This window comes from Phallusia mammillata, chromosome 3 (assembly GCF_965637545.1).
Source record: "Phallusia mammillata chromosome 3, kaPhaMamm4.hap1.1, whole genome shotgun sequence".
Lineage (NCBI taxonomy): Eukaryota > Metazoa > Chordata > Ascidiacea > Phlebobranchia > Ascidiidae > Phallusia > Phallusia mammillata.
Window position 1 is genome coordinate 11,718,101 of NC_137254.1, and position 22,608 is coordinate 11,740,708.

The window sequence follows — 22,608 nt, forward strand, 5'->3', positions numbered from 1 at the left end:
CGTCGCAATGTAGATTATGACGTCATAAAAGCTAAAACTGGCAATTTGTGTATCAAGTTAGAAATTATTTTAGGCTTTTTAGGCGCCAGTATTTAAGTATTTCTTTACATCAGTAATTTTAAAACACAAGCAAGCAGGCAATAAGCGGTCGCTGGGGAAATAAAGATCTGTGATGCGGCAGTCATAGCGAATACCCACCAAGGGGTCGTGTAGAAATTTCTGTTTTAAATTGGGGTCGCAGAGCAAGAAAGTTTAAGTAGCCCTGGTCTAGATCAGTGGTTCTCAACCTTTTGTGGACCGTGCCCCCCTTAAAGTTACTTTTTGGCCTCGTGCCCCCCTTTAAGCAACCATGTGAGGACTTGTAGCCCTCTTAAAATGTGGATGCAATCTTGTGTTGGAATGTGGTATAAATTTTGGCCTTAAACAGGTCTAATAGAGTAAAGACCGTGATAAACCTCACTATAAACATAGTATGTGAAATAGTCGATTAAATTCGGGAATAAAGTTAAAGTGAAAATGACTTTTAGTGGGTGTTTCTTGTGAATCTACGCCCGTGGCCCCCGGAACACAGCTCGTGCCCCCTGCGGGGCCATGGGCCCTGGTTGAGAACCACTGGTCTAGATCTTATATAATTTCCTGTCCAATTTAATTCATTGTTTGTTGTCGGGATTAATTTAAAACACACTTGACACGCGTGCCAGGGGTTGCCGACCCCTGGTCCAGACGAATATTTGAAGAGACACGTATACAATAAATAATTAGATTCACAGCAATTAGTTGATTGGTTAGTTAAAAACCTGCATCTACAAGTAGTAGCCTACATACTAAACCAGGATCTTTAAGTAAACAGACTAAAATAAAACAAAAAGGTGAAACAATGTTGTACAGCTGAAAATGAAATGATTTGCTGATATTAACCCGGATATCATTGGAAAGATGAGGTTAAACCACACAATTGTTACAACATGCTATCATGCAGACTACTGCTCAAAACTAAAAGTTCTCCATTATTGTCTGGTGAATCACTTTTACTGTCAGATTCTCCATCAGAGTGCGAAACTTTCTCAGAATTTACATCGGACCATAATCACTGTGGGCGTAAAATAATATTAACACCAACGAATGTTTGAATGCAAATTCTTAATTTGGGTATAAGAATTAATAAATAAACTTGAATGCAGGTAGAACAATGGAAAAGAAATAAAACATATTCTGATTTAATTCATGTGAACTCAAGTATGTGGTGCATATCTTGACCAGGGAGTCGAACCGCTTGTCATACGGGTTCACTTTTTGTTTTTAAGGGTTCGGTTCAGGTTTTCAAAAATGTCTATTTTCGGGTTCGGGTTTTGTTCCGGTTTGGGCAAATTATCCGGTCCGAACTGGTTTGCGGTTTTTAAACCGGTTCAAATTTTCATTTATTTCAATGGGGTTGTTCAGCCGAAACCAAAAAATTCGCTAGGTGGCAGCACCTTCCGGCCATAAAGTGCACTTGTTATACTTGGTGACGATAGCGAAATCTGGTCTTTGTCGAGTTTGGCTGGTGTTTTTTAGTCCGAAATGTTTCTAACGTTTTATTAGACTAACAAATATTGTAATGTGCGACAAATTTGGATTAATAGCGGGATTATTGTGCGTACTTCAGGCTAAAATAATGTTTATTTCTCTCTGCCCAAAGCATTGCAGCTGCACAGTAGTTTCATTAGATGTGAGTGGACTAAAACTTTTGATGGAAGCTTTGCAATAGTGTTGTAGGAATGCCATCATACTGTTGTGTTCCTGGTTGCAAAAGTAGGATTGGAGGACATCTTTTTCCTAAAGACAAGTTCCTATGTAAAAAATGGAGAAAGAAAATGCAGCATTAAAGACACTTTGGAAACCAAACTTAAGCTCTTCAATTCTTTGTTATGAACACTTTAAGCCAACAGATTATGTTATTGCTAATAGATCTCAACGTGAAAGACGGAGAAAGCGGAATTTGAAAAATAATGCCATACCTTCTTTATTTTCATTCAGAGAAACAGTCTCAAAAGAGAGCAAAAGACAAAGAAATCGAAATCGCACTGTCTGTGATTTGATACCAGATGTAGCTTGTGAAATTGCAGTAAGTTCTATGGATACAGAAGTAACATCTGAATCCAATGAATTTGCTATTTGCCAATCAAATGCAACAGTTGCTACACAAACAGCTGGCCCAATGCTGTTGTGCAACAAAGTAAATTTTAATCTTGAAGTCTTTAAAAATGACAACTCTGCTATACAGTATTACACTGGGTTTGATGATTACCAACATTTTGATCTGTTTTTTAACATTTTGGGTCCTGCTACTTCAAATTTCTACTATAAATGTGATGTTTTAAGTCCAAGAAATCAACTTTTCCTTACCCTCATTAAGCTTCGACAAAATAAAGTTTATGAAGACCTGGGCATCTTATTTGGCATATCTAAGGGAAGCATTTCAAAAAATTTTTCTACTTGGGTTAGATTTTTATGGCATCAGCTGAAAGAGATCAACACGTGGCCATCTTCTAAAGTAGTGAAGCAATCCATGCCACAAAATTAAAAACAGCAATTTCCAACTACAAGAGTTATTTTGGATGCAACAGAAATTCCTATTGAAAGACCTATATTGATCTAAACTCACAATCAAGTACATTTTCTACATACAAGAATAAAAACACAATCAAAACTATGGTGGGTATAACACCAAGAGGAACAGTTTCATTTGTGAGTGATAGCTTTGGGGGAGCAGCAAGCGATAGACAGATTATCGAAGATTGTGAATTGTACTTAGAAGCTGCAACCCGGTTTGAACCAAAAGATAGCATAATGGCAGATCGTGGAATGATGGTGCAAGATCTTTTTGCCATGCATGATGTGTTTGTTAACACGCCTACAATGCTTCGTGGGCAGTTACAACTAGCATCAAAAAATGTGGTAAAAGATCGACGTATTGCATCAAAAAGGATTCATGTCGAGCGTGTGATAGGCCTGGCAAAAACTTATAAAATTCTGCAGTCAACAATTCCACACGGCTTGCTTCCTCTTGTATCTAAAATAGTTTTTGTCTGTTTTATGTTGACAAATTTTCGTCGAAGTGTAGTGAATGAACTTGCATAATAAAAACGTTTTACTGCTTTTGAATGGAACACTGAAAAAGCATTCATAACAGAACAGATTACATAGGAAACGAAACCTAAACAATACATAAGAAACAAAACCTAAACAAAATTGCAAATGCATTTAGCGAGAAATGGTCGCCATTGTGTTTCATAAAAGGTTTTTAACTGGTGAAGCACACATGTGGCATAAAATTGAGGATCTGGTTTTACTATTTCCATGTAAAGGTCACAAAATGTATACAATAAAATAGCATTGTGATTTTTTTAGTTATTGCAAGTTGACCTTGAATTTGAAAATAATAATTGTGGGTGTTTTTAAGGAAAAGTTTTCCATCTACTAATTGAAGAAATGGAAAGTCTTTGCCAACTGCTATTTTAGAATTTCTACCATTATAAGGGCATTTAACTTCTGCTATTGCATTAACTCCAACTATAGCATCAGGAGTGGCAGCCAAATAGGGTTCTTCTACACTTATGTGCAGCCCACAAGAAAACACATCAAAACCAGTAAGCAAAGAAAATTCCTGCAAAGCTATTAATTCGTACATTTTATAGCTTTGCAAAGCTTTTCCATGTCTCTCCTGTGGGTTGCATGAACTATTTCTCCAAATTTTGATGATGTGATCCTCCATTTTCTTTCATCATGCCATGCTCTGCAATCACTTTGTGATAAGGTGTTCATCTCAATGTCTGCTGCCTTCTCCTGAGAAACCTACAAAATTACATGAGTATAGCATTATTACATCTTGTATTTCTTTTACAAAAAAAACCTACTCTTTGTGCTCTATCTACCCAGTGTTCCAAGAATGGTAACAGACAATAATCATGGTCATCTGCAGCCGCTCTCAAATCTGCTCGCTCATAGATGTGCCTTATGGATAAATCTTTTTGTGAATTGCTGCAATAATTGATCACTGTGTTCCGTACATAGTCAGAATATCCAGGCATATTCCGATATTTTGATGGCCTTGGATCTTCATTGCAGGTGCTTGAGTTAAACAGAGAAGAAGCTGAAACTGCTCTCTTTGCAAAGCATATACAAAGCTAGTTTATAAACATAACAGCATGATATTCAGCACACCAAACACAAATGAACAACAAACAACATAACATGCATTGATGAAATTCTGTAAGCCAGAATTATACGAAATATAATGCATGACCCTTAGTGATAACCATGTAATTCAGACCAAAACAGTGCTCAGGCAGAACTTGTGCTGAATGGTGCCTGATTCTATAGCTTACGTTTCTGAGATAATCTTTTACGCTTTGATGAGCTGGGCTGATGAAAAGACTGCAATTGTTCTGTACATGATGGTCTTACTTGTACCACATTACTTTTTACGAAATCTGCTAACGGTCCTTTTCCTGCTGGGCATTCACATGTTGTATTTTTAATATTTCTCTTTCAGCACTTAAACTAAGATTGATGTTGTAGCAAACATGCTTCTTCATAGATGCCTTTAAAATTCCAATAATATATGTCACATTGTTGAGAAAAAGCTCACTGCATGCCTGAATGTGGTTTGCAGCAAGTAACCGCTTTCTTTTTTTAATAGACTTGACATCTCCATGACATAATTTATCAGTCACTGCCCGGAATCTGAAGTAACTTTGTATATGTGAGCTTGTTATATTTGGAATATCTGAGTCACAATTAACTTGCTTGAATCCAGATTTTGGCCACAACACTGTGTCCTGTGATACAGTGTCTACAAAGGAACAGGCGAAGTCATCATTTCTTTCATAGGCTTTTAAGCTGTAAATATACAAAAAGTAGTCATTCTGGCAAATTTGTAAACCATAAGGTATACACATGTTGTAATCGTGCTAGTGCATGTTAACTCACTAAACTTAACAGAATGTTTACCGGGTAATTAAATCTTCTTTTTTGCCAGAAGTTTTGGCCCCTCTTTACGCCAGTTCTTTCTTCAAATCAACGATTTTCCAGGCTGCATACATTGTCTTAACTCCTATACCTAATCACTTATTCACTAGTACAACTAAAAAACATGGATCAAAACCGATAAAAATTCAGATAAACCATCTAAACCAACTATTAGTTTTTCTAATGCAAACATATTTTAAACTAACAAGAAAACATATCGCCCATTGTTACACTTAATACCATCAAAAACTTGTTTCTAAATATCCCCTACTCAAGAAACTGCCAGGACATGCGCATACGCCTCATACAATAACTCCTTTTCTGAACGATTTTTTGCATTCTTTTTTGCAGTTTTCGAAAATAGTTGAACAATTCTACAACATTACAGCTTTACTACTGCCAAAATATTTTAAATTGAACGTAAAAAGCTCGAGACAAAGAGCCACTTTCCGTTGTTTACTAATGCGCGCCGAGGTCTTCAGAGGTGGAAGGTGGCAGCACCTAGTGGATGAACAACCCCATTTAATTCTACCCATCATCTACCTGGCCTTATCAAACCCAAAAAGAATTTTGACCGTGCACTATTATTTTTGACACGCCCTATAAGTGGAAGCTCGCCTATTCTTCGAGTTCAGTTCCGGTTCGGGTCTAAGTGTCATAAAACAGAGTAAATATTCAATATCGGGGGTTTTAATGAGCTAAAAATTCAAAGTAACATCAGCCAGAAATACAGAAAAAGTTGAGAAAGGCAGTAACAGGGCAGCCATAAACTTACTGTGAATCACTTCAATTCAAATCCAATCTACAAGTCCCTCATATGACAGTGTGCTGGTGCTCAATTTGCTTTAAAAACGTAAGGACCAGAAATTCTTCTCACTGAAAGTGCTTCATTGTTTGCCAGAACATGGTGCCTATCAGGTACTTCAATCTTGATTCTTGGCCTATTTTAGTGCTTAACATGTATATTTCACTGCTTAGAATGCATTTGTTTTTGTCCTGCTGTTCTAGAATTAACTGCCATTTTGATGTAAAACCCAATTCACCTGCGACTATTCATACAGAAAAAATAATATTTGCCAATAAAAAACAAATTTAATGCATCACTGCCATTACTGATCAAGCGTCCGCAATCGGGTTGTGTTACAACACACTAAAGATCCTAATCCCGCTCGATAAGAAACGTACTTTTTTGCGTAACACAGCCGATTTTAATCGGGGACTTCCAGACGGATCGGGTGAAATTGCAGATGGAATGTCTGTAAATAGGCGATTTTTTAAATATATTTACACCAAACCATGAATTTGGGCTAAATTGTCCTTTAACAGCCCCTAATCCGTATGCACCACATAGACCTATTTACCCCTGCTCTAATGTGTCACATTTATTAAAGGTAAGTTTTGTTCAAATTTGAATTTTTAACTAAATATAATAGAAAATTATTACAGACAGCAAAAAATGCTCTTCGAAACCAAGTGGGACACGATACATGAACAAAAATGGAAAGGATAGTCTTTGGGGCCATGTAGTTAAATTGCATGAAGAAGACTCTCTATCTCCATCACTTAGTGGAACAAAGCTAACTAAAACCCACATTTCTCTAAACTCCTTTAACAAGGTTTGTTTTATTGCTTCTCCAGTGCCCTGTTTTATTTAGTCTTTCATAGATGAAAGTGAATCTTGCTTGTGACACACTAAGTTGGAATGTGGAAAGTCTCTAAGCATTGTTGAAGGGTCAGAGGGAACATCTGAATATGTTTTACTGCAGGGGTGGGGAACCTGCGGCCCGCGTGCCTTTTTAAAGTAGCCCGCGTCTCAATTTTGTTCAGTATACAACATAGCAAACATAAATAAAATGTTAATGAACAAATATTCCCTTAAAATGACATCAAAAGTATTGGTAATTTGTATTTAATATCTTTCCATTCAACTTTATGACGTTAAACTTCTGTACAAATTGCCACACATTCAACCACTGTGACGTAACAACCACTCGACTGTCTCTCCTTGCAGTAACACACCATGCGCCATGTGGTGCTAGTTTTAATTTGATTTCAGAGCTATTAGTTTGCTATACAAACTTTGGATCCTTTTATTGTTGTTCAAAAGTTTAATCTTGGAAAATGGCTACTTGCAAAAAAAGAAAGATTAGTGATGAAGCTAGGGTGTTCCAAAAGGAATGGACAAACTCTTATTTTTTCGTTGAAATGAGTGACAAACCTGTATGCCTTGTTTGTGGAAAACATGTCGCAGCAAAGAAAAAATCAAATCTGCAGCGTCATTATGACTCCTGCCATGGTAATTTGAAGAATTTAACAGGGCAGGCTAGGCAGGATAAGATTAATGTTCTCAAAGGAGGCTTAAAAGCGCAGCAAACTACTTTGCAAAGGTACTGCAAAACCGATAACGATGTTATTCAAACAAGTTATGAAATAAGCAACCTAATTGCAAAGAAGCTGAAGCCACACATGGAAGGAGAATTTGTGAAAGAATGTCTTGTTACAGCTGCTAAGTTGTTAGCTCCGGACAAAGTCACATTGTTTCAAAAAGTTAGTTTATCAAGAAGAACCGTGTCAGATCGGATTTCGGAAATGGGAGATTATATTGAAAAGACACTGAAAGATAAAGTTCAATGTTTCGAATTTTTTGCGCTAGCCCTTGATGAGACTACTGACATTACAAACACAGCTCAGCTTGCAATCTTTATTCGAGCAGTAACTTCCGATTTCAAAATAGATGAAGGTTTGTTGTCACTGGAACCTATGCATGGAACTACGCGTGGTGAGGATTTGTTTGAAAAACTTCTTTTGGCAATGCGCAAATTTAATCTTTCGTTTGAAAAGTTAAGTGGCCTTACAACAGATGGTGCTCCAACCATGATTGGTTCACAAAAAGGATTAACAGCACTGGTTAAAAAAGAAATGACTCGACGCGGTCTTGCTGCAGATGCCTTAGTTTTATGCCAGTGTTTCATACCGGAACGGAACGAAACCAAATAACGTTATTCGTTCTGAGCAAATCATTTATTTCGTTATTTCGTTCCAGACCGATATTTTCATTTCGTTCCGGTCTGACCGAAATAAATTTATAACGGTATTTTTCGGTATTTCGGTCTTAAAAAAAGAACATTTCTTTATGGTCTTTGCAACTATTAAGCGAAAAAAGAAAGAAAGTTGCAACACACAAGAATTATTGTCGGTGGTTGTTACGTCACATAAAATTTGTCAATGATGGTCAAACGGATGTAAATTGTAGCATCTTCAATTTTTATCATAGACTTGCTTAGCTAACGGCACAAAATATTTGGCAGTTGTTACATGTCAAATGTCCAGAACGAAATACCGTAATAAAAAATAACGGTATTTCGTTCCGTTCCGGTATTTTGAATATTTTTTATTTCGGTATTTCGTTCCGGTATTTGAGCCAAAAATTATTTATTTCGTTCCGGTATAACGTTCCGTTCCGTTCCGTTCCGGTATGAAACACTGTTTTATGCCATTGCATCATACATCAACAAAACTTGTGTGCAAAGTCAATTCAACTTCGTAATGTCATGTCAACAGTAGTGAAGTGTATCAACTTTATCAAAAGCAGGGGCCTCAACAGCCGCCTGTTTAAAAAATTTTTGGAAGATTTAAATGCGGATCACTGCAATCTCATTTACTATTGCGAGGTCCACTGGTTGAGTCGCAGTGACATGTTAACACGCTTTTATTCGCTACGAAGCGAAGTCTGTCAGTTCATGAATATGCAGGGAAACCCTGTCGACGAACTTGGTAATAGCCAATGGTTGTGTGATCTCGCATTTATGGTTGACATCAGCAAGCATCACAACGAACTCAATATGCAGCTGCAGGGGCCTAACCAGCTTTTAAACGTCATGTTTGCAAGAGTGAAATCATTTGAAACAAAGTTACAGCTGTGGAAAGTGCAACTTCAAAATAATGACATTTTCCACACATTTTCCCACCTTACAAGAGCAAAAAATTTCTTCAACAGCTAAATTTGCTCGTGAATGTGAAAAGATTTCTGAGGTTTTTACTGAAAGATTCCAGGACATGAAAATCAAGCAACTAGAGTTGGATATTTTTGCCACTCCTTTCAACGTTACTGCAGCTGCTGTTCCTATTAAGTTTCAACTTGAAATAATTCAGCTCCAGTCTAATGATACATTGAAAGCTATGTATCTTAACACACCGCTGGCCGACTTTTATCAACGCTATATAAATGCTGATGATTTTCCCATCCCGCGGAAACATGGTCTCAAATTTTTGTCCCTCTTTGGAAGCACGTACTGCTGCGAACAATTTTTTTTCTAAACTGAATCTCACGAAGAGTCGATTCCGCTCGAGATTAACTGATGAAACGTTGAAATGGAATTGCGAGTAGCAACATCGCACGTCTCACCAAGGAGAAGAACTATCAGCCATCTAACTAAGAGTTTTTTTTTCGCTCGTAAAATATGAAACAATGCTTTGGATATTTTATTCGGAATTGAAAATAAAAAAATATTTGGCCCGCCCAAACTGTTGTGCAATTCATGCGGCCCGCAGCATAAAGTAGGTTCCCCACCCCTGTTTTACTGTTTGCCAAGTAGGCAAAAAGTGTGCATACCTTGCACAAAAAACAAGATAAAAACAAAATGCTTTTAGATGGTTTGAGATAATGAACTGTGGATGTAAATATCCTATAAGATCTGTGGATGATGAGCGACTGAAATGGCTGGAGAACACATTCATTAAATACCTATTAAACTGAAAAGTTAGTCTATTTTTTTAACTATTCATGTAAAAATACATTTTTTGTTGGTTTTATTCCACTTTGTATTAAATGACAGAATGAAGCTTTGACCCAACACAAAAATGAGGAAAAGAGAATTATGCCCCTTCCAACCCTTAATGGCTTGGTTTTCACAACGAGAAATTTTATAAAATTAAGCGAACAACTGTTACAAATTATGGAGTATGTTTTTTAGAAAACCTTGACACAAGATGTATTGGAAGCTTGTTTTGGATCTATAGTAAACAGCAATGAAATGGTCTGTGAAAATTATTTTGTTACCCTGCATTATTTGTTTCAGAGACTACTTGGTCGTCGGTCAACAAACCCAGGCATTAATCAGGTTGGTTATGGCAGAAACCATATCAGCCAAAGAAAAGGAATAAAAAAGAAGGGTGGAAACACAACTTTTGGGAAAAACAAATCCTAGGACACATCTTTGCAATGAGCCAATTTCATCAAAAAAGTTCAAGTTATAACATGTCTCTTTATTTAATGTACATAAAATGTGGTTCCGCATTGCTTGGCTTTATGCAATTCTCATGAGTTTTTGGTTTGTAATTATGCAACCAACTTATCATTGCAACGAATAACTGCTTTTATACAAACATTTAAGGTACCTGCAGGTATCTAGGCCCATTAAGCAAACTTTTGACTGTAACTGAAAAACAGTTCAATAGTTTCTGGCCAAATTTGGCATGAAAGTTGTAAGGGTTAACACTGATCACCCGTCCGACTTTAGGAAAATTTCCAAGTTTTGTTTTCCCAGAATAACTGTTTAAATTTTTTTTTAAATCGGGCCTTAATACATGCCTGTGCTTTTATTAAGGCCCTAAACTTTCTTGTGTTTTTTAAGTGTTATATAATTAATCAAACCCCTTTCTACTTTACTTCACTCAAAATAAAGTTCTAACAAGCTTCATAATAAACTTTAGGACATGTAGTTTATAAATTAAAACCACCACCAACGAATTAAACCACCAACCATTGGTGGTGTGAAACCACCACCAACAAATGACACTCAATCATCAATAAAACTAAACGAAACATTGAAACAAATAAACCCACTGAAACAATACACACTGGGCGCTCTATTATAGTGCTAATTACAGTCCATACATATAAAGTCTTCCTCATCATCGGACTCCAAACCCACACATTCCTCATGGAACCAAACTTTGCAAGACATGCATTGCCTCATACTCAATGTAGTGTCTTCCTCACATACTGAGCAAAACCAAGATGCATTTCTACCAGCATTTGTCTTCTTATTGGCCAGTAGTTGTTTCTGTTTCTTTTTTTCTCATGTATTTTTATGGCTTTACTACTTCTTGCAGAAGGTGCTATGTCATGGGCTGAAAAAAGATTCTTTGACATGACTTGAGCTTTGTAAGTGAGGCTTTTTTTGCGTGTAGTTTTTTTTCTCCTAATTTTTGGGGTTGCCATTATTTCAGTAAAACTGACAGAAAATCTGTGTAAAGAATCGTCTTCCCGGTCATTTATATATTTATAGCATCAACTAAATTGCTTTCTTCAACCTGTCCTTTCCTTGGAGTACTTGTTGCAGTTGCATCAAAAATCTCAGGACAAAAGATTGCACTTTGTGGGTTCGGTGATGCTTCAGCTGCTGCTGAAGTTGATTGAAGTTCTGTGAAAACCTCTTCTCGTTCAGTTCTTTCAGATGAGTTCACCTCCTCCATAGTCACCAAACTAGGTGCAAAGGCAACTTCTGGAATGGCATCAGGGTTAAACGGATAAATTCCTGTGCTTCTAAAACCATTAACAATGTTGCCAATAGATAATGCTTTGTTATATGCAGGGGTGCATATATATCCAAACCTTGTCTTTGTTATTGATCGATCTGGGTGAGCACGCCAATATTTTAAAACCTCCAGATCCCAGTAATGTTCAAAAGAGCGAAACACAGATTTGTCCATTGGTTGAAGCTCATGTGTAGTGTTACTTGGAAGACAAAAAAGTATAATATCTCTACTTACTGCAGCATCTACAATACTAGGGTGAATGTGGCTTGTTGCACCATCAAATATAAGAAGAACGGTTCCACTTGTTTTAAACTTTGCAAAATGGTCAATCCACTTAAGAAACAAGTCTGTTGTCATGCTTCCCTTATCAGACATACATACTAGTGTATCAGGTGGTAATCCATCACAATATTCAGGCTTGCAACGTTTTCCTTTGTATATAATCATTGGTGGAATCGCAGTTCCGGATGCATTTGCAGAAACTACAATAGTCACATTCTCAGCATGCTCAGGAGCAACTAGATGCACTCGTTTGGTACCTTTCTGGGCCAAAACCGCCTGTTGATGGTGCAATGTGAGGCGGCAACCTTTTTCATCCATGTTATAAATAAAGCGAGGTTTGTCAAATAAGTCATGGTCTTCCAAAACAACTTTCAACTTTTTGAAATAATCGTCTACAATATGTTTGTTTAGCTTAATTGCTCTTCCTGGATTCATTGACTGTGCTTTTCTGATAGATAATTCAGGGTGTCGTTTCAAAAAATTTTGAAACCAATAGCGCCCAGCTGACTGCTTTGTTTTGTTAAAAGGACTTGTAATGTTATTTTTTTCACAAAATTCAAAAACATAACTTTTTACTATACTGGCTGTGACAGGCAAACCAATCTCACTGTATCTTATTATTCTCAAGCATAGTTCTTTCTCTTGTTCCATTGTCAAAGTATGTGGCCTCCCAAGTCGTTTTTATGTTACTTTTGATTTAATGTGGTTTCGTAATGTTCTCCTTGGTATTTGAAACAGTTCCTCTGCCTTTCTCTGTGTTAATCCACCTTCAACTGCCGCCATAGCTAATTTAAGGTTTGCTTCAGACCATGCTGCTCTCCGCTTTGCCATTATGACTAATATGCATAGATTTGCAGCTACACAACAAAAAATTGAATCTAAATCATTACATAACTTCGCTACTTTGACTAGCAAAGTTGGCAATTCAATTACTTATTTTCTGACTTTGTAATAGTGAACTATATTAATCTATGTTACTGGCTACTGTGTTTGGTAAAGAAAATACAACAGACCCTAATACATAAGCTTATTATAGTTTTATCTTTCTATTTGCATCCATGCCATTCACTTTAACTATGTCAGGCACTAAAATTTAATGGGCTTTATTGCCACCAGTCGCTGACATACAAAACCCTATCAAATTAATCCTGAAGCAGTTTCTATTTCTAACTCAAACAATATTCTGCACAAACTACAATGATCCATCTCACGTATATCTTGACAAAATTTGCATTTCAACAACTAAACCTGTCAATATTTGCTTTCAGGAGTTTTCTGAAATTACAAAAAGTCGCTAATGAACAGGGTAAGGATTTTAATTGGTCGTAGCAACTTTTACAAAGAACGAACGAAGCTAAAACTTCGCACATGGTTGTAAATTCGCATTAAGACTAAAACCGGATGAGAGCGGGAAGTTTTTTCCTCCCATATTTAAAAATATAAGTGATGGGCCTTTTTACCTTCCGGGCCTACATACCTTCAGGTACCTTATTTATTTAAAACAATTTATTATAACAGTACAGGTCAGAAAAAACTTAATAAAGGGGTTCCTAAGTGGATTTCTTTTTAAGACTTCCTCTGAGGCCTAATGTTTGCCTCCGGCTATTTTTTTGTTTGGTTTGCAAAAGCTTTTTAAGATGAAATGAAGCACATTTAAGATGAAATGAAGCACATTATGATCTTGAACGGAAATGTTTGAAACCCGTATTCCTGTTGTGTCTGCACAGAATCTGTTAATGTGCTAAAATTTATTTCAGAAGGATTTTTGCCTGCTTCATTACAACGCAGAATGTAAAGCCTTGTTAACTGTGTCAGGTATGCTTTACTTGGTGTTGGAGGGAGCCTTTATGTTTTTCACTTAGAACACTAAAATGACCCAAAGAAGTTGTACCACATAATAACTTAACCAGACTTTTCTTGTCCTGAAATTTAATCAAAGCTTTTTTGTTGTGTAACCCCCAATAAATTCAATAACATCTTTTTCTAATTCATTTCGCTGATAGATTGACAGTAACACCTCTTTCTTCGCTGCTGTTTTGTGGAAAATAATCATCTGAATAATTTTTAAAGTCTGTCTGGCGGCTTCACTTTCTGAATCAATAGTTTCAAACAAAATAGTTTTATTGAATACTTCTGAAAAACTTCCAACTATGTTCTCAGCAGTAGAATATTTAATTATCCAGGAGTTAAAAACTTTACAACCTTCCCTACTCACTTTTGGCAGCACAATGTCCTGATTTGAAGCTATGCTTTCAAGCGTTGAATTCTCATGGGCTGCTGAACTGCCGCTGCTTTCCTCGTACATTTTTTGTTCATCCATGTCCCAAATCCCCTGAAGTTCCACTGTCATATCTATTTTTTTAATTATAATAAACAAATATATACACTAAGTTGCGTAAACAGTTCTAAATTGCCTGGAATTTTAAGATAAGAAACTAAAAAACGTCAAAACTCGCGTTTTTAACTGCACGCAATAAGGCGCTTTATGTTTCCTAACACTGTTATTCATGCGTGACGAAAATGACGTAACAATAGAGTTGCCATTCCAGGGCTTTAGTATTCTATGGTTAAACAATCATGCGAAAAAGGCGCAATAAAATAAAACTGTCTTCATTTCTTGCGTTTTACTGATTTGGTGTTTTTAGTGGACTTGAGATTTGGTTTTCTTTATTTCCATTTTCTGCTTTTTTCTCCTTTATCATGTCATGCATTCTGCAGACCACTCGGATTTTTGAAAGTGTTTCTTCACTGTGATGACCTTGTCATTTCTCTTTGTTGTTTATTTATAATACAGTTTTGCTTCCATCTAACATTTCTTGTTTAGGGTGACTTGGGGTCAAAGCATCTAGCTCCTTCGGTGTGGAAGTTTGTTGCATCTACATCATTTGTTTCGGAGATATGGCCATCTGTTCATCTGGGAAATTTGCTAGTTTGTCTTAGTTTTTTTGTGTTGTTTTCTTCAAAACCGTTTGCAACTTCTACGCTTCCTGAACTAATTATTATTTTGCCACAGAATAAAGTTCTTCAACAGCAACTGGTAACATTCTTGCTTCATGTAGCACAAACTTTGTGTCAAACCTTGAAATAAAAAAGTTTATCTCAAAAGTAAAGATCTGCACTTTAATTCATCCATACCTTTCCTCAGTACACATTTTGATTCTATAATGTCAGATTTGCGTAGAAAATCATCCATGTCGAAAATGCTGTATTCCATTCCCTACAAATCGAATTTGTCAACAATTAACATGCGCTGCTTTAGACGCTCGGAAAAAAGGAACTTTAGTCTGCGAAAACACAATTGTAAGCATAGATGTTGTTAGATTATTACAGAAGATATTAAATCCGACCGCCTGCTTGGCCACGAAGTATGTTGTTCCTGTTAGATAGGCCCAAAGGGCTGCGGCGGTACGAACTCCTAACATCTCCACTTTGTTCAAACAATCACGAAAAAACTAGACTTCGCCATTTTTAGGTTTTTTATCTGATTTATGTTCAGCACATGGAAACAGGCAAACATAACACTCTTTCAGAAAAACCGTAGTTCTTCTGCAGCGGGTGCATTATATATGACATATTTCTTTCCTGCTCCGTCGGTTTCAGCAGCATCGAATTAGCTCCAGAAGTATGTAGCATTCCCTCCGTGTTTAGTTCACCTTATATATTGCAGTATTTGCCTTCCCCTTAATATCTTGGTGTGGGGTCATCCATGTAAGCACAATGTTTTCGAGGTTTCGGGGTGTTGATTTATGTGTCCGTTGTACTTTTATTTGCGACGATAGCAGTACCTTACAAAACTTTCAAGCTTAGCGATCGGTTGCTCTTAAGTGCCACGGCTCGCAAGCGGCCAAATCAAAGATTTATAAGATAAACTTTAGGCTTTTGCTAATGGTTGCATCTTTCCAAATAGAGTAATGAGCGTGGTTAAGTTATCACCTTGTTCCACGTTAGTCACCTGTGTCTTATATTGTATTTGGTTTACTAAGTTTGTTTATCAAGAGTTGTTTTCTGTGTATGTGTTTATTTTCCTAAAACGTAGGTTATCTTAATTTCACGATGTGTTTTTCACTTAATTCTTCTTCACAACTTTTTGTTACGTTACCGTTTATCTTTTTTACTATTTGATTGCTTTTCAGCACTTTGTTTTCCATTATACGGGAATTTAACACTCGGCACCCTTGCGTTCACTGCACCTTTATCAACCCCTCCCTGTCGTTGCCTTTTGCAGCATTCCGACTACAATCTCAGTGCAACCGTTTAAAATAAGCCGCTAGGGCGATGACAACTAACTAGTGGCTTTCGACCACGTGACTCGTTAGTTTCCTTGTTTGATTAACAGTTTTGTTGCGAGCATTTTTTCGTGTGTTTTAGGCTCTTTTGCGGGGTACGTGCTGTTGCGAGGACTTCTTCCCCGGCTGTCGTACTGTTAACTTGTCTTGATTTTTGTGCTTCGCAGTGACTTTGCCAACATTGTAGACCGTTTTATATAGTTTTTTTTTTTAAATAAAGACAGCAGTGCTCGAACGCGTCTAAACTACGGTTATTCGTGGCTAGCTGTTAGTGCAAAGTGTTCGAAGGCTTTTGGCAACCATTAAATCGGGCGCCACACCACTACCAAAAAGAATATAATCAATAAAGTGACGGTGACAAAAACCACCAAGCAAACAAAATTTCGCTATATTCCCTCCAACCTGAATTGGTCGCTCTTCCGTAGGACTAAGCAAACGACAGTTAGCTGCTTGAAAAACACACAGAGCACTTCGGCGCCTTCAACATGCAAAACGTCATGTAGGCCTCCAGGGTTTTTGCATAACAACATTCGCTCGCAAACGCAGATTTTTCTACCCTTGCATCGCTTAAGGCTCTAGAACTGTGCCCCCGAAACACACAGTCACACAAATATAAAACAAACTTTGCGAAATTGCCGTAAAAAAAACACCCGGATCCGACTCTTTAAATTGATTTTTTTTGACTTGATGGGCCTTATTCCCTGATCGCCCGCGTATATCAGAAGCGATTTGCCTGCTTTTCCCATTTACTGACACCGGTGAAGTTCAGTGAAGCAACGTGGGCCCAAAGCCTTTAACCAAAATGATAGCGGCCAACCGCTTGCAATCACCATAGCTGACTTCAGCACAGGGCGTCGCCCGTCGAAAATAAGCCAGCTGTTCGTCCGAAACCAGGTCCAACTACTTGATTTTGGTCATGACAGCAGGTCGCCAGCACCAGTGTAAACATATGTACACCTAAATCTCCGCAATAATACAAAGATTTCATCATGACTTTGTTTTCACTCAAACTGTTATGGTGACAGGTCCTGGCATGCCCCCCAATATGTTACCGAATTATTTCGGCAGGCTTTATAAATCGGTTGCTTACTTTTATCCCGTTTCTATGGCCGTTGGTCCGATCGGGCCTGTTAGGCCTACGTTACTTTTGGCAAAAAATTACAACAATTACATCCAAGAACTTCATTGTAGAATTCGTTTTTAAGGTATTGATAATAACTATACTTTCACAAAACTGTTTGAAAGTAGACATCGGCAACAACTATTAAAGCAAACAAAAAGTTCCGATCGGACCTCCTTTCAAAATTGCTGAGTCATGCTATTTTGCGTCCGATCGGACAAAATAAGCGAAAAAGTCCAATCGGACCAACGGCCATGGAAACAGGATATTTGTAACCGGTTCAGAACCCTGCAATGACGGTTCACCACTGAAGCCAATTACTCCCGCACACTGGTTTAGCTTGTGGGCGCGGACTTATATTTTGAAACTTCGTAAAAACACAACGTTACGCCGGGCGCGTGCTAACCCATTACCAACACCCCCACAATTAACGGCGCACAGAGAACTAGCCCTATCGTCGACTAGCAATTTAGGGCGTGCGGAACAGAAAGGCACATTCCGGTGACCAGCTTTTCTTTGGCAACAGGAAATATGCTTTAGTGCAGTGGTTCCCAACCTTTTTGTGGTCGCGTACCACTTGATGGCAACGCATTGTTGCCGCGTACCACTTGTTTTTAGAAAAATATTTTAGAGAAGATAACTTTTTTTACTTCCTGAATGGACTAATGAAAACGTAACGAAGAAGTAAAAATGAAGAAAAGATAAATTTAATGAGCCATCTGTATCTGTTTGCCTTCTACAAGTCGATCGATGCGGGGCACAACTTTGCTTACTGCACGGAAATCATGCCCGGGGGAAGTAAGGCGGTTACGACTCTTCTTGATATTCATCATTGAAGAGAATCCCTGCTCGCACTCCCACGTAGTAGGGAATATTAGTAAGTGAGGTATAGCGCGACCGGCTTCGGTGGGATACGAGGAGGCCATATTCAGTCAAAAAACTGTAGGAGAATATTTCTTGTACATTGCCTGTGTAGTGTCGTCAGCCTGAATATCGATGAGCTTCCCTTGCTCCCCAGTTCCAACAGATAGGTCGGCTGGGTCCACAGAAAATATCTCATCATTACTTTGGCCATTCTCCTCCCGGAGGATTACTAAGTAGTTCAAACATTCCATACCGCTTGTTTTTTACGTTATTTGACCAAAGTTCCAGCTTGCGCACAAATGCCTGTAGCCTTGAGATAAACTGAGTGACATTGCAGTTAGTTTCTTGCATTGATAGGTTAAGGTGGTTGATGACTCCAAAAATAGCAGAGAGGTAAGCCAACCTTACGATAAACATTTCATCCTCAGAACTTTTTGAAAATCATGGCCCTTTTGTTTGAAAAAAACGTATAATTCTTTCAGTTCGAAAAGGCGTCTCGTCGCCTCGGGAAAGCCAACGCACCTCCGTTTAGTAAAGGAGACAAGTGTGTTGAGAGCCCAGATCTTCGCAGAGCAGTTTGAACAATCGAGTATACAAGGCAGACGTTTTCACTGCATTGACACTTTTTACAACCCGGTTTAAAGAGGCTAACAAATTTGGCGGCAGCACTTTAGCGCAAAGATGACGTTTGGCGACACAGCTTTTACATGAGCTTGAAATCCGGACTTACGGCCAAGCATAGCCGGAGCCCCATCAGTCATGCAGCAAACCAACTTCCCCCCTCTAGTTCATTCCGCTTGAAAAAGTCGTTCAAAACATTAAAAAATATCCACTTCTTTTGTTGTGCCTGACATGTTCTGACTTAAACAGTAATTCGGTATTTACCTTGTCTTGTTGAGTGTATCGGACATATACCAGTAACTTAGCGCAATTGGTGACATCCGTGGATTCGTCAAGTTGAATTGCAAACCCATACTTTAAAGATATCACTGCTGCAACAACTTGGTCGGCAATGTCGATCGACATTTCCTCAATACGACGCTTCACAGTGTTATTAGAAAGGGACACACTGGACAACTTGGCCTCCGCCTCCACCCCGATCACGTTTCGAATCAAGATTTTAGCCGCTGGCATAATTAGAGATTCAGCAATTGTATGCACCTTCATGTTTTGGGCAACCAGGAGGGAAACTTCAAATAAAGCATTTACATTCCCAGAGCTGCTCTGGTACACGGCGCCTGTTTTATCAATGGGTTGCTGTTTAGCTTTTTCTCAAAGACGCTGAAAATAGCTAAGATCTTGGTCCTTTTTTGTAGGGTGGTTTGTTTCAAGATGCCGCTTGAGCAGACTTGCGTTCATGACACTATTCGAGAGCGTCTTCATGCAAACATCGCACTGCGAGAGATCCTCGCCTCTGTATTCAATTTCTACGAATCCATATTTTAGATAACCCGTGTCATACTTTCGCTTCGACATTTTTCGAAATCAAATTGGTAAAACGTTTGTAACACACTTTAGACTACAGTAGACTACAACTCTCAAGCACACTAATTCAGCTACAGGCGCATTATCTCTACGCTTGTTATTGTTACCACGAAATAATTAGAACAAAGACATATTATTTTCAAACAATGCCTACCGTATTTGCTCGATTGTAAGCCGCCCTCGTTTATAAGCCGCCCTCGATTGTAAGCAGCATGTTGAGGTGTTAAAAAATATTGTAAGCCGCCCTCGATTGTAAGCCGCACAAACGGCAGCTAAAAAACAATATAAGCCGCGGCTTACAATCGGGCAAATACGGTACCTTGCTGGTGGCACCTTAAATGGGTTGGAGCAAACATAGAAGTGACACATAACCCGGTGGATTCAGTAACAGACATTTTGTTATCACTTGTGATTTGTGTGCAAAAATACGGAAATCGCAAAATACCAAAAGGTGTTCGCGTACCACCTGGAGTGCCGTCGCGTACCACCGGTTGGGAAACCCTGCTTTAGTGATATCTCTACTGCATAGGATGTTCATTCTTAAGACTAGTCAACCATTTCCTGTGAAACGATTTAGCAGCTACTATTGAGAGAGTTCTTTAGCTTCATCCATCAATGTTCTTGAAGGATCTGTTACATTTTTTTGACACAAAAGTCTCAAACACTTCAATTTCCTAGAAATTGCAATTGATTGGAAACATGTTCCATATTGTGCGTTAATAAAATTCTAACCAAGATTTTAAATTGTCATCAGTCAGATATTTCAACATTCCTGTTGCTCTTACAATTGTTTGTTCTGCAATTGATGTTGTCTGAATTTCGGTAAGGCATTCCCAGCCACACAGCCATTTTTTTCTTTGGTACCATTTAAAATGAAAACTGTGTTGTTGCTTATTTCATATCTGGAACAAAAAGGTGTTTTGTCCCATTTTAATAACTAGAAAAATCCATTTGAAGTCTTAAACACGAATTACCTATAAAAGAGAACTTAACTTTGCTCATAGTCGAACTTAAGAATATGGTACACGGGTTTTTTCTTTGGCATACAATAGACGCGGAACAAACAACACAACTAGCGCTACGTCGCAGGAGCCCAGCATGCAGCTTTTCTAAGTGCACATGGAATAGGAATGTCATGTAAAAATATATGGGGTGCTGCAGCTCCGCAGCCCCCTCGCACGAGCCGCCCCCGATCATATCACAACAAACTAAAAAGTTGCATGTTTTTTCAGACTACAATGTCAACTTGATTGGATAAAATCATTTAATTTTATCTCATTTCTATCTTGTTACAGAACCATTTAGAGCGAGTTTCTTTTATAGCTCGAGGGATCTTGTTGGGAAAATGTTTTTCTTTCGTTTTTTTGCTTTACTCATCGGATAAATTTAAACATTGTCAGTAATTTCTGCATATTTTTACAAAAATTTGTTATTTCCTTCTTGTTGTTTTTTTTCCCTTTTTAGTTGGACCAAGGGAAACCTTCTTTTATAGCGCTAATGGTCTTAGTAAGCCTACTGCGCGAATAATGATTTCCGTTCCTCGTGTTTATCCGCTGATCATATGTACTATAATTTTGCAAGCAGATTTTGACTATTACTTCCAGCGCTTCATTTTATCTCAGTCCGTTTGTGTTTTAAAGCCAATAAGTCATGCCAAGGAGGGCGATTTACTAACGCGCAATCGGCACGCGAGTAATAAAATGTTTGATTCTCATTTTTGACTTCATGCATTGGATAAATTCAAAATTTGGCAATCAGTTTCTGGCTACAACAACAAATTTGCATCATGTAGTTTCAATTTTATCTCTATTCTTTAGTGTTTAAGTCAATTGTTTATTGTCAGAGGAAATTAGTTCTACAGATCGGACGTTTTACTAATAAAGAAGTTTGCTTCTACCGTTTAGTTTGCTACAAACTAAAACTTTGAAACAGTTTTTGACATATTTTCAACTTGGCTTGTGAAAACCGTTTGGTAGCACAACCTTGTTTCAGTTTGAGAACTGGTTCATTTTACCAGAGCGACTTTCCAAATATTCAAACAATCTTACTTCTCGTTCGATGACATTTTTTAGCTCATCGGATAAGACCAAAATTTATTTTTCTGCCCATAAAGTGTCTGCTTACTCTAAACGGCGGACCTGCAAGGCTGAGCCTCACAAAGGGGTTTGTCACGTTGAAACACGCCCCGCCCTTTCCCACACAAATCACACTTCCCGAATCTAGTGTAATAATCCACAGCGACAATAGCGACAACAACCACAACGTCGTACACAATCAGGAACGGACAGAAACAGGAATGAGAACGGAAAAGGGAACGGTTTTCTAAACAAGAAAACGAAACACATTGACATATTTGCCAATGACTAACTTATCAACTTTGCGACACAGGTCAACCGGTACAATACACGGATCAACAGTTAAAAGACGATAAAACAATCGCTGCAAACACTATAGGAAAATACAGCATGTTATAAGTATAAGTCACACATAAAAGCCATGAATTAATTTAGGTCACAAATCAATGACAATCTCGGTAAACAGTCTTTACTTAAAGATTAATTAGTCAGTCGTCGCAATATTTAATTTAGCCTTGTTCTTTAAAATCGCAACACAAACAAATTTATTTAATGCAGTAATACAGCCACCTCACTCGACCACGTTGTACAGAAAAATAATACAATCATTGCAACTTTCACACAATAGCCTTCCATTGTTACACACATGGACACTGTAACGTCATAGTAGGGGAACAGTGGGACGAGTTAATCATGCATGCATAACTGAACTTGGAGATGTAACAGAGTCTCTAAACGATTTTTTTCTATATCTCGACTGGTCGTGCACATTGCTTTTATTTCATTAAACAGCCAATTTCTATCAGCACGTTAAATGCACGACCAAGTGTCAATCAGATATTTCAAAAGCATTTTTTTAATGGTTGCGACCCATCATAGCTGGGCGGAATTTTATTTTTGAATGTTTGAGCGAGTGTTTTTTCGTCCAAATCAAAGATTTTGTGAC

At 37.9% G+C, this 22,608-nt stretch overlaps 2 protein-coding genes and 3 pseudogenes across 2 annotated transcripts; 2 read left to right on the forward strand and 3 right to left on the reverse strand.

Moving 5' to 3' along the window:
- The first annotated feature begins 1,854 nt into the window (after positions 1-1,854).
- LOC145220464 (uncharacterized) lies at positions 1,855-3,684 on the forward strand (annotated as a pseudogene).
- Positions 3,685-7,131: 3,447 nt separating this feature from the next.
- On the forward strand, positions 7,132-10,173 carry LOC145219498 (general transcription factor II-I repeat domain-containing protein 2-like). Its single transcript, XM_080086862.1, has 3 exons — positions 7,132-7,917; positions 9,846-9,970; positions 10,089-10,173. Exons 1-3 carry the CDS (start codon positions 7,132-7,134, stop codon positions 10,171-10,173), a joined length of 996 nt encoding a protein of 331 aa, XP_079942988.1.
- A 1,113-nt stretch (positions 10,174-11,286) lies between these two features.
- On the reverse strand, positions 11,287-12,553 carry LOC145219499 (uncharacterized). Its single transcript, XM_080086863.1, has 2 exons — positions 11,627-12,553; positions 11,287-11,557 (listed from the first exon to the last, which is right to left on the reverse strand). Exons 1-2 carry the CDS (start codon positions 12,481-12,483, stop codon positions 11,287-11,289), a joined length of 1,128 nt encoding a protein of 375 aa, XP_079942989.1. The 5' UTR covers positions 12,484-12,553.
- Positions 12,554-17,903: 5,350 nt separating this feature from the next.
- On the reverse strand, positions 17,904-18,863 carry LOC145219500 (protein FAM200A-like; annotated as a pseudogene).
- A 49-nt stretch (positions 18,864-18,912) lies between these two features.
- LOC145219501 (zinc finger BED domain-containing protein 5-like) lies at positions 18,913-19,600 on the reverse strand (annotated as a pseudogene).
- Between the last annotated feature and the right edge of the window lie 3,008 nt (positions 19,601-22,608).

Coding starts and splice junctions, on each gene's coding strand:
- LOC145219499 (XM_080086863.1), bottom strand. CDS start 12,483: ATGGAACAAGAGAAAGAACTATGCTTGAGAATAATAAGATACAGTGAG. Junction 11,558..11,626: donor CGATCAATAACAAAGACAAG/GTTTGGATATAT, acceptor TAATGGTTTTAG/AAGCACAGGAATTTATCCGT.
- LOC145219498 (XM_080086862.1), top strand. CDS start 7,132: ATGGCTACTTGCAAAAAAAGAAAGATTAGTGATGAAGCTAGGGTGTTC. Junction 7,918..9,845: donor AAAAAGGATTAACAGCACTG/GTTAAAAAAGAA, acceptor ATTAAATGACAG/AATGAAGCTTTGACCCAACA. Junction 9,971..10,088: donor CAACTGTTACAAATTATGGA/GTATGTTTTTTA, acceptor TATTTGTTTCAG/AGACTACTTGGTCGTCGGTC.